Below are 12,840 nucleotides of genomic sequence, written 5' to 3' on the forward strand. Positions count from 1 at the left end.
ATTACATGTAGCTAATTATATGATTTTATGCTGATTATTTTTAATTTGTGTGCATGATGCATTACTTTTTTGCTTTTTTTTACTATAGTCAAGGTAAAAAATAAATGTATGCAGTTTGACAAATAAAATAACAGTATGATAAAAATAGAATGAAATAATAATTTTCGGGAATATTTGAATGCAGTTTTATTTCATTAGTTTACATGTGACTTCTTGCTAAATATGCACACTTTGTTTATCATTTTGTGGCAAAGAAGAATATCTAAAGAGGCCAAGTCAATGTGTAAAAATTACAACCAGACCTCGTAGTGTACAAACTTGTCATTTTTTTTGTTAATTGTAAATGAATAACACTGTAAACTCTTACACGTGTAAAATGATTGAGAAAGCTCTTCTAAAACTTCTATGACACAATGGATATAAAACAGGGTTGATAGTTGAATTTAAATATAACAACCAGATTGTAATATCATACCAATAGGAAGGAATACAATAACCCTGGCATGCAGTTCGGATACATATTAGGAAAGTATATGGAGCCCAGCAAATGGCAAAAGTACAAACGAGAATTGCAAGAGATTTAGCTACTTTCTTGTCCCTGGAAAGATTAATGACACTGACACTGTAAGCATTGTGTGTATTGTCCATTTGGGAAGAGAATGCCGCCATTTTACTTGAAAAACATAGTCTGAGACATTTTTTGACTCTTTTTCTTACATGTGCCATATCCTTTATCCCATCCAACTGTTCATAAGACAGAACTTGATTAGTTGCTATAATGAATGGTCTGACATGATTTCCTCCGTACAGGTTAGAGACAGAAGATTGTATTTTCTTTCTGCTACGTTTATTGATATTCAAGCAGATGCTCAGGTTAAAGAATGAAATACTTATCAATGGAATAAAACAATCAAAAAATGAGGTTCCCAAATGAAAATACCAAGAGTCAAAAAAGGCAGGAACACAAACACTCTCTGCCATGTTTTTATTGCCAAAAACACTTTCCCAAAAGAGGATTGCTGGGCTATACAGTAGGAAAGACAGTATCCAGATGGAAGCCATCTTGAGAAATGTCTGTCTGTGGTTTTTTTGTACAGAGCGATAGAGTACCTGCACCAAAAAAAGTAAAAGGCATTACTTTGAAGAAATGAATATATAAATATGTACAGTATATGAATGTATATACAGTATATATGAATGAAAGAGAGAAATATACAGTGTATTTTGTATAATATTTGTTTTTTCTTTTTGTTTAGCTAAATAGCCTTTGCCAGCACAATCACTTGTATAATAAACTTCATGGATATTGTAGCATAAGGTCAGATTTATTTTAATGCAGATCAATCAGAGCTTTGCTCAGAATTGCATGTTTTATGGAGAATCAGCTTGGTTATACCTCTCTCTAGATCAAAACCAGTACTCATGGAAACCTACATCAGCAATCGATTGTGGCAATTCTGCGTTTTGCAGATGATAGTCTAAACAAATCTGCAATTTATGGGGTTCACAGATCACAGATTTCAACTAAAAAGTGATTGGAATTGTTAAATCAGGTTGTCCAACATGTTGGATTTCACAGATGAATTGGGGCTGTAGATTGCTAGTGTATGGTAACAATCAGCCGATTTGCAGACCATTACTAGTAAAATGATGGGCCTTTTAAGATTGGCAGATCTGTATTTGCTGAAATCGATCTGCAAATCACTGAAAAAGATCTGTAATGTATGAGCGCAGATTGCTAGATTGGGAAATCCTAAAATCGAACAACAAATCTTCAAATTATTCAATTGTCGTTTTCTGATTGCTGATGTATGGGGGCCTTAACACAATCCATCTACAGCTGGTACTAATTACTCCGAAAGAAAAACTAACAATACGCAATGTAACCACTATATGTATACACAATGTATACACTAAGCTATATTAATGTGCGATTGCACGATTACGACATCGTAATCATGCAATCGCTCATTAATTGTGCACAAATCATGCACTATAATGTTGGAAATGACCAGCAATGCACACTCCCACTGGCTGTTTCTGACATCAATCATCGCCCGAACATGCCAATGAATCTGCCGATAACGACAGATTGACCATGTTCGGGAATGAGGGAGGGTGAATACACCGAATGATTAATCATTCAGTGTAGGCACTGCAGGGGATGAGTAACGACGGTACGATTACGATGTTGTAATCGTACTGTCTTTCCCTAGTCGCCTAGTGATGTGCGGCTTTAGGGTTCCATGAGGATCGAGTTTAAGAAACACTGCTCTGGATAAGTAATAGCTATTTTGTGTCATAAAATAAACTTTTCACAGACATTTGCAGAGTCATTTTTGTCTGGCTTTGTGTCAGGGTTTGTACAATGTGATGGCATGATGGCAGCACAGTGTGCCTAGCAAATAAGTTTTTTTGTATGTTTTGCTAACTTTACCCGATCAATGACTTTGTCTGAAATATAAAACAACTGTAAAAAAAATTCTTAACAAACAAATTATAAACCATATTTATTTTTGTGAATAAGTAGGAATCAATTTAGAATTGGGTGCACTCAATCCCTCAAACAAGGATAAAATAATCAAATGTTTATTAGGTATGCTTTCAAAGTTTTGGGCCTCATTAAATCACAATATACTGTAAGTGCTATGTATTGCTTTCTTCTAATCAATATTTGTATATCATTGTAATATGCCCTTACATAGGGTCATATAAAGCAAAATATTGACTGAATAGATGTTTATAAAAATATAGAGTGACAAAGAATGAAAAATTGTGAAAGAAAATAAGCTTTTAAAACAACGCCGTGTGTTGTCCTTATTTATAGATGTATATTATATTATTCTAAGTTGTGTGTGTTGTTCATGAGAATAAATAACAACTCTGAGTGGTAATACTGCATCCTCAGTTTTGTTTATTATGAAGATTCTTTGTATGTCTCTGCTACATATTCAGATACATAGTGTCCACTAAACCATCAGCTGTCACATACTGATACAATTGTTTCAAAATCCCACAGATGGAGTAATGATTCATATTTATTCCTCTGATGAATAATCCTACTACATTCCTGTAGTCTATTATATATATAAGATTGCATATGCAGTTAGGTAAATATGTGGACTTCACAGTAAACTTTTATTCAAATATATATTGCAATGTTTAATAGTATAATTGGTATCAATATAAATCCGGGTCTAACATAACCCGTATTAATAGCTGTTGTCCCATCCGTATTGCCAACCTTATGAATCCAGTAATACTATGAATATATAGGACTTTATTTCACATGTAGTGGAGTATAAGTTATTACATCATGATATAGGGTTCCCACATGTGTACATGACATGTTTTTGATATACTAATATGCATGTAACATATGCTGTATGTTGCCGGCACAGTGGCTGGTATTCCCTCTGTGCCACTTGTACTATTCAGCGAGACCAAATGCATCTGTTATAATCTTATTTGATAGTAATCATACAGCGCACTGCTGATGCCGGGACCGGTATTCTTGAAGTGTCGACTGTATCTTCTATCTAAATAACTGTGGTCTCCTTAACTCTGTATATAGTTTTTCCGTGTATAGATCATTTAGTAATAGCGGATGGTATTTCCGCACACCTCCATGACAACAACAAACACATATATTATTTTTTTAGATATATTTCTAAACCACAGACAGCATGCGGCAGACGCCGATGTGCTTTTCACTTGGTCGGCTTTCTCAAGGCTACTAGAGCCGACGCCCCCCAAGTTGGAGATTCAACTAGCACTGTTTAGCCTATCATGTGAGAAGACAGTTCCCTCCAATCAGCAAACGGATTACCTATATTTTTGTACAATGTATGATACCTATAGGTTAATATCATTTCAGGCAGAGGGAGATCAGAATAGCCGATTTCAATGTATAAGTATTAGGTAAATGCTAGTTGCATATGTATAAATATCAAATCATTAGTGGAAAAATCTAAAACAAAATAAATCCCCCTAATTGCTTACAACAGTAATAGATAAATATATAAAATACACATAGACAAAATAAATACTACATAACTATATAGAATTTTCTACACATTCCATTCTCATAAATACATTTATCCATATAAATGAATTCATAAATGACTTATAAAAATCATGATTATGTTATTCCTTAGAGGGAAAATAATAATATTATATTTATATCCATACATCTACATAAAAAACTTTAAAATTCAGACCCTAATTAGTATAAGACCTTCATCTATACTATAATTAACCAGTGTTAAATACCTATATGTAAACATATTAAATACGCATACAAGTATGTTTTAATATTCCAATGTGAAAAATTAACAATGTGTGTTCACAAGTGACAAATAATGTATGAAAATATTTTAAATATATATATATATATATATATATATATATATATATACAGTCAGGTCCATAAATATTGGGACATTGACAGAATTTTCATATTTTGTCCTCTATTCACCACCACAATGGCTTTGAGATGTGATTTAACTGCAGACTTTCACATTTAATTTGAGGGTAATTACATCCAAATCAGGTGAACAGTGTAGGAATTACAACGGTTTCTATATGTGCCTCCCTCTTTTTAAGGGGCCAAAAGTAATGGGACAAACGAAACAATCCTAAATCTAACTTTCACTTTTTAATACTTTGTTGCAAATCCTTTGCAGACAATTAAAGCCTGAAGTCTGGAATGCATAGACATCACTAGACACAGGGTTTCATCCCTGGTGATAATCTGCCAGGCCTTCAGTTCCTGCTTGTTCTTGGGGCATTTTCCCTTCAGTTTTGTCTTCATCAAGTGAAATGCATGCTCAATCGGATTCAGGTCAGGGGATTGACTTGGCCATTGCATAACATTCCACTTTTTAGCCTTACAAAACTCTTTGGTTGCTTATGCAGTATGCTTCGGGTCATTGTCCATCTGCACCGTGAAGCACTGTCCAATGAGTTCTGAAGCATTTGACTGAATATGAGCATATAATATTGCCTGAAACACTTCAGAATTAATTCTGCTGCTTTTGTCAGCAGTCACATCATCAATAAATACAAGGGAACCAGTTCCATTGGCAGCCATACATGCCCACGCCATGACACTACCACCACCATGCTTCACTGATGAGGTGGTATGTTTTGGATCATGAGCAGTTCCTTTCCTTCTCCATACTCTTCTCTTCCCATCACTCTGGTACAAGTTGATCTTTGTCTCATCTGTCAATAGGATGTTGTTCCAGAACTGTAATGGCTTTTTTAGATGTTGTTTGGCAAACTCTAATCTGGTCTTCCTGTTTTTGTGGCTCACCAATGGTTTGCATCTTGTGGTGAACCCTCTATATACACTCTTGTGAAGTCTTCTCTTGATTGTTGACTTTGACACATATAAATCTACCTCCTGGAGAGTGTTCTTGATTTGGCCAACTGTTGTGAAGGGGTTTTTCTTCACCAGGGAAATAATTATTTTGTCATCCACCACAGTTGTTTTCCGTGGTCTTCCGGGTCTTTTGGTGTTGCTGAGCTCTTCGGTGCGTTCTTTCTTTTTAAGAATGTTTGAAACAGTTGATTTGGCCACACCTAATGTTTTTGCTATCTCTCTGATGGGTTTGTTTTGATTTTTCAGCCTAATGATGGCTTGCTTCACTGATAGAGACAGCTCTTTGGATCTCATATTGAGAGTTGACAGCAACTGATTCCAAATGCAAATGTCACACCTAGAATCAACTCCAGACCTTTTACCTGCTTAATTGATAATGAAATAATGAGGGAATAGCCCACACCTGTTTATGAAATAGATTTTGAGTTGATAGTCCCATTACTTTTGGCCCCTTAAAAAGTGGGAGGCACATATTGAAACTGTTGTAATTCCTACACCGTTCACCCGATTTGGATGTAATTACCCTCAAATTAAATCTGAAAGTCTGCAGTTAAAGCACAGCTTGTTTGTTTCATTTCAAAACCATTGTGGTGGTGAATAGAGGCCAAAATCTGAAAAATTCTGTCAATGTCCCAATATTTATGGACCTGACTGTATATATATATATATATATATATATATGTGTGTGTGTGTGTGTGTGTGTGCTCATAAGTGATTATTGATATGGAAACAATACATAAAATAAGTGTGAAGCCTAAAATGATATAATTTAATTAACTTTCCTAATGCATATTTATATAATATTATCAATTATAAGTGACAAAGTGAAGGAATGTTTTTGTATTAATATAGTTGTGTAAAATCAATGTAAAAAAGTGAAATGATGTGATATATAAAAATAATAAATATATCTTATTGTGATAGTGTCAAATCAGCGAATTTGTGCACCCAATATACATGTATATTATGTATATAATTATTAATACAAATATTAACCCTATATCTATATATATGTGTATATAGTTGATCCCAGTGTTATTACTTATAATATTGATGTGCTCACCATGATATAATTATGATGTATTATCCATTAATTATTTCCTATTATTATAAATGATCTATGATTTGATAGTATTAATAATGCAATTCATTTCTAATATTTTCTAAATCCTACCTCCATCCACCTCCATTTAACCATGGTAATTTATATCCTATTTAGAATCTTATGTAATTGGAAATAAATAATTATGATGCTATATACAGTAATCACATCATCTCTGGGAATACAGTACTTCATAATAATTTCTTCATTTAATCTAGAGGATGTTATGTTATCAAAAGGGAAAAGGAGAAATGTGTCTTCATTCTTGTCCAAGACGTTCCTTATGTATATCCCTTCCTCTGACATTGGTATTATTTGTAATATAATTGATTGCTGATATTCACTGTATCCTACCTCCATCTCACCTTAGTAGTTCATATCTTATTTAAGATCTTATATATTTATAATAAGAGAATTATAATAGAAAGAGAGGATTAATAAATAAAGTGGAATTTAAATCCTAGAAGATTCAAACCTGAGAATACAATAAGCTATAGATCATCGGAGATAGACTCTTCAGAAGGAGAAGGACCAAACAACACATCAAAAAATAAATGGCAATGGGCACATTTTTTAGATCGCTGCCCTGGAGATCAAGGCCCTTCAGATCCAAGAAGATCAGATGTGGAGCACAGGAAAACACAAAAGAGACAAAAGGGAATGGGAAAAATATCCACAAAGGATAAGATGACCATACAAGAGGATATAGAAATAAATGATCTACAGATCATAAATTTAACTAAGCATACCCTCCATCCTACACATATTAAAATACTCTCAAAAAGCCTCAGCTATTCACCTAGTAAGAACATGGATAGATTTGAGATACAGAAAGATCCTACTGCCAAGTTTTAGAAACAGTATGAAAATCTTATTAAGGGCACTTATAAAGATGAAATCATAACAAAATTAGATGTGGAATACTTCTGAGTAACAAATCCCAAAATACCAACTTATTATATGCTGCCCAAAATTCATAATAATAAAGAAGATCCACCCAGCAGACTGATAATATCGGGTATTGGTTGTCTTACAGAGAGAGCAAGTATCTTCATTGATCAAAATCTGAGGAAATATGTACTTGAGTCGTACACAAGAGATTCCATGTATATCCTCAAAAAAATATGGAATTGCTCCCCAAAACTTGGCTATGCACATGCAATGTTGAATCACTGTACACAAGCATCAATCATGAAGTAAGAATTAAAGCTATATAATACTTCTTAAAAATGGGCAGACATCAAGCCTTCAATAATTTCATCATACAACTACCTAATTTCGTATTGACAACATTTTTTTTGTCTTTGACGACAAGTACTTCCTACAGATCAAAGGTACAGTGATGGGCAGTATGTGCGCCCCCACATATGCCAACCTGTACCTCGGATGGGGAAAAAGGGAACACATCTTCAGCAATATCAATGAAAACTTCACCAAACATATCATTGGGGTGCATAGATTTATAGATGACATTTTCATCTTGTGGGAAGGAGAATGAGGCAAGCTGGAAGATTTTATCATGATTCCAAATTGAAACAACCTGAATCTAAAACTGACTCATGATATAAGTCAAACTTCCGTAACTTTCCTAGACTTTAAGGTTACCATGAATGAAGATGGCAGATTAATAGTGGATATGTTTCATAAAACTATGGCAACTAATAGTATTCTCCACTATATTATTATTATTACGAGTTATTTATATAACGCAGACATATTCTGCAGTGCTTTACAGAGTTTATTTGGCCATTTACATCAGTCCCTGCCCCAGTGGAGCTTACATTCTATGTTCCCTACTACATGCGCACACACATACACACTAGTGTTAATGTGTGTTGGGAACCAATTAACCTACCAGTATATTTTTGGAGTGTGGGAGGAAACCGGAGTACCTAGAGGAAACCCACGCAAGCACAGGGAGAACATACAAACTCCACACAAGTAGGGCTGTGGTGGGAATCGAACACATGACCTCAGTGCTGTGAGGCAGTAATGCTAACCATTACACAGTCTATGCTGCAATATACAAGCTCTCATGTCCCATCCACCCTCAAGGGGATTCCAAAAGGAGAGTACATTAGAACTAAAAGGAACTGTTTGGAAGGAAGAATATTCAAAAAAAGAGCTGAAGAATTAAGAGGAAGATTATTAAAAATAGGATATAAAAAGAAGACATTAAATCAGGCTTACAATGCAGTGAAGGATATCTCAAGATCCTCTCTTCTGAGTCCTAAAGAACATGTAAAGGACAAACAAGGTAAAGTACGATTTATCAGTACTTTTTGTAATCAATGGAAAAGTATAAATCAAGCTCTACAGAAGCCTCTCCATATACTCACAACAGACAAAGATCTAAAGAAATATTTAAGTGGCAAAATATATATACTTTTGAATACAAAGAAAAGTATTCAAAAGTTTGCTTCAAGTGCAGGAAGTGCAAAGCATGCAGTTTCATACAACCCACCAAAAATTACATGAACAGATATGAAAAGGAAATGGAGATACATGACTTTATCAATTGTTCCACACAGGGAGTAATTTATTGTCTATTCTGCCCTTGCAGACTCAGATACGTTGGAATGACAAATAGATAATTCAAAAAACGTATTTTAGAACACGCTGGAACATTAAAAATGCTGTAAGAGATTCTGCAAATATGAAACAACTGACCAGTGTAGCAAGACCCTTCTTACGAAAACACGATGGAGATCAGAACAAAATGAAGATATATGGCATTGAAAAAGTGGAATTTAGGATTAGAGGAGGGGACATAAACAAAGAACTTCTCAAATGAAAATCAAAATTCATCTTCCTTTTAGATAGTCTAATACCATCTGGTTTAAATGAAGAAATCCATTATTCGGTGTCCCTGTAGATAATGTGATATCTGAATATAATATTATAATTTTCTCTTTCTATTATAATTCTCTTATTGTAAATATATAAGATCTTATAATCCATGAGTCTTGCACTCTCACCATTTTAATATGTCACCGGGGGGGGGACTTGGGGTGCCACTAAGATCTTTCAGATCAAAAACATAAGAATGTTGTCCCGTATCCTCGGACAAGGGCACTCTCCAAAGTCAGATTGAGAAAAAAATATTTTATTAGGGCTTCATGTAGCCACAATCACTTTCTATGCTCAATTCACAATGTGTCATTGATTTGTCAACGTTTCGGTCTTAAAAGGACCTTCCTCGGGACATTAATTAACAGCGGCAAGGTAAAAGTAGACTAGTGATAATACATGACATGATCATGTGATAAATATATAGCAATCCCACTTTACTGTATAATGATATAAGGAATAGATTTGAGCACTATTTCTGTGAATTATAACAAAAAGAAGTGATGTTTTCTCCATCTGTGGGATTTTGAAACAATTGTATCAGTATGTGATAGCTGATGGTTTAGTGGACACTATCAGAGGTATTCAATATGGGAGCGAAAAGTCCGTGCTGGATTTTTTGCTCCACATCGGAGATTTTCCTGGGATAAAGTATCGGGCGCGCGCCCGCTTTATCCCCATATTCAATTTAAAAGCTACGAAAACGGGACCCGGCGAAGTAGGATCGGCGAAGAAAAATTAAATTTACCTGGAATAAATTGTAGGACCCCCCTAAAGCTGTAAAAACATGGGGGATCACTATGGGTACCCCCGTTTTAGCCTGCAAATGAAAGTCAGGGTTTTAAATAGCCGCGGCAGGTGTTTTTTTCCCGACATTGAAGAAGTGTTGCAGAAGAGCACTTAGGTTTTTTATTTTTCATTTTTTAAGTGGTCCCATGAAATTTGGGGTACATGAAAATGGGTACTAGCATATTTTTAAGTCCCTAAAGTCTTTATTTAAAAATTCTGCAAATATGCACCTGCCGCTAATAACCTATTCTAGAAAACACCTGCCACATATTTGCAGAATAGCCCTGAACCTATATCCCTATTTTTAAACATTTTTTTCCCTTTTTTTTTTCACCCCAAATTTTAAATAATTTTTTGGGGGTATACCTATTTTTTTTTTTTACTTTTTGTGACACAGTTTATTTTAAAATGACATTCTCAGGGATGCAGGCTATTTTTTTTAAGCCTGCACCCCTAAACCCCAATTCTGCACTTTTTTTCGCCACCTATTTAGTGGCGAAAAGTTATCCCCGTTTTTTTCAAAGACTTTTCGAACTTGCAAAAAGTCTTTGAAATTGAATACGGTGTAAAAGTCAAACCGGCGAAAATGACGTCATCCGAGCGAAAACCTCGCAGAAATGGCGTTTTCGCTCCATATTGAATACCCCTATATGCAGCAGAGGCATCCAAAGGATCTCCATAATACATAAACTGAGGTATTATCACTCAGAATTGTTATTTATCCTCATGAACAATACACGCAACTTAGAATATAATATACATCTATAAATAAGGACAGCACACGGCGTTGTTTTTAAATCTTATTTTCTGTCACAATTTTTCATTCTTTATCACTCTATATTTTTTGAAACATCTATTCATTCTTTATTTTGCTTTATATGACCCTATGTAAGGGCATATTACCATGATATACAAGTATTGATTAGAAGAAGCAATACATAGCACTTTTAAAGTATACCTAATAAAGATTTGATTATTTTATCCTTGTCTGAGTGCACCCAATTCAAAACTGATTCCTTTTTCTTCACACAAATAAATATGTATCTTTGAATCAAGGGGTGGCACCGGCTTTGCAACTATAAAAATAGAAAATTGTGTTCTATAGGGAAAAGACTTAGAAATATATTCCTCATTTGTATATATAATTTACTATTAATAACTTGGTGCTGGAACTCCATTTTCTATTAAAATTATAAACCATACATTCATTGATTACATAGTTATTTACCACCTTTGTTTTAATGTTTGTTAGAAAGGCAGTCGACGTAGCTGTTAGGATTTCTGCCTCACAGCCCTGAGGTCACGAAGTCAATTTCTTACCAAGATACTATCTGTGTGGAGTTTGTATGTTATCCCTTTGCTTGCATGGTTTTCTTTGAGTGCTCCAGTTTCCTCCCACAATCCAAAAAAATACTGGTAGGTTAATTGACTTCTGTCCATGAGATAGGGAATATTGTAAGCTCCACTGTGGCAGGGACTAAGGACTGAATATTAATTGTAAAAGTGTTGTGTAATATGTATCTAGTGTGCTCTATATAAATAAGTGTTAATAAATAAAATGTTGCTAAATTTATATCTGCAAGTCTATATGGGTAATGGTGCGTACACACTGGGCGATTAAAGTGGACGACTGAACGATAACGATATCGTTATCGTTCAGTCGTCCACTTTATCGTCCATTTTTAACACAAAAAAGATGAACGATGACGACGACGCGCGTTCCCGCGGGTCGTTCGTCATCCTCGTTCATCGGGCTGACATGCAGGCCAACCTGACGACCTCGTCAGGTTGCTGCATGTCAGGGAATGGGTGAGAGAGCCCGGCGCTGAACGATATCGCTAATGATATCGTTCAGCGGCTGTGCTCAATGTCATGAACGACATTGAGCACAGCCTGCCGGGGACACACTAGACGATATCGCTCAGGGAGCATATCGTCTAGTGTGTATGCACCTTAAGTCTCTACCAGCTTTGCTAAGCCAGCATTACAGTTTTTGTTCATTCTTCTTTGCAATATTACTCTGGTTCCATCGGGTTGGATGGTGACCTTTGGTAAACAGCAATTTTAAACATATACCAAAGTTTATTGAATAGATGAATGTTTGGGCTTTGTATGTATCTGCATAAGAAATGCTACGTTACAGTGTCAGTGGATGTTTTCCAGACCACGTTCCATAGTGATGATTTTATAGACTCACGGAACATATAATTTTAATCAGCAAAGTTTGCTTCTGCATCTTATTCACATCACATTTCGAATGAGATGCATTAGCAGCAAAAAAGATGCCTGGCCCTGGCTGAGTTTTGCGTGAGATGGCGGTTTTCATGCGCCCTGTGTAAAACAACTCATAACGCATGGAGAATGAATGAGGAAGGATATATCTGGAAGGACAGGTATGCGGCACAATCCGGGTCATCGTCAGTGGCGGGCTTGGCCGGGGGGCAGGGTGCCATCTGCCCCCCGGGCCGGTATAATTTCAGTGTTATGGGGCCGCCAGTTGCCTTATGTTCCATGCACGTCTGGCACCCAGGAGACATGCAGAGGATGCTCCCCGGCCACTCAGTTTGTGTAACAAGGATAATCAGTGCGCCCGTCCTTGAATCCCTTTTAACAAACTAAGCAGCCTGGGAGCGTCCTCTGCATGTCTCCCGGCCAGGAGCAGATTGCCTGTAGACCTCAGCAGGAGTTTGGGGCCGTTGTTTTATTTTATTCT

The 12,840-nt window shown here is 35.6% G+C and overlaps 1 protein-coding gene across 2 annotated transcripts in view; it reads right to left on the bottom strand.

Moving 5' to 3' along the window:
• Nucleotides 1-223: 223 nt before the first annotated feature.
• LOC148526876 (histamine H3 receptor-like) overlaps nt 224-12,840 on the bottom strand; it is a 32,190-nt gene continuing 19,573 nt past the window's right edge. For both annotated transcript variants that reach the window (XM_088469785.1, XM_088469784.1), the window contains exon 3: nt 224-1,110. In XM_088469785.1, the coding sequence (XP_088325911.1) occupies nt 364-1,110 (747 nt within the window). In that variant the 3' untranslated portion in view covers nt 224-363. The remainder of the gene's footprint in view (nt 1,111-12,840) is intronic.

Source organism: Taudactylus pleione, unplaced genomic scaffold, assembly GCF_031769625.1.
Source record: "Taudactylus pleione unplaced genomic scaffold, aTauple2 ptg000093l, whole genome shotgun sequence".
In the NCBI taxonomy this organism is placed as follows: Eukaryota; Metazoa; Chordata; class Amphibia; order Anura; family Myobatrachidae; genus Taudactylus; species Taudactylus pleione.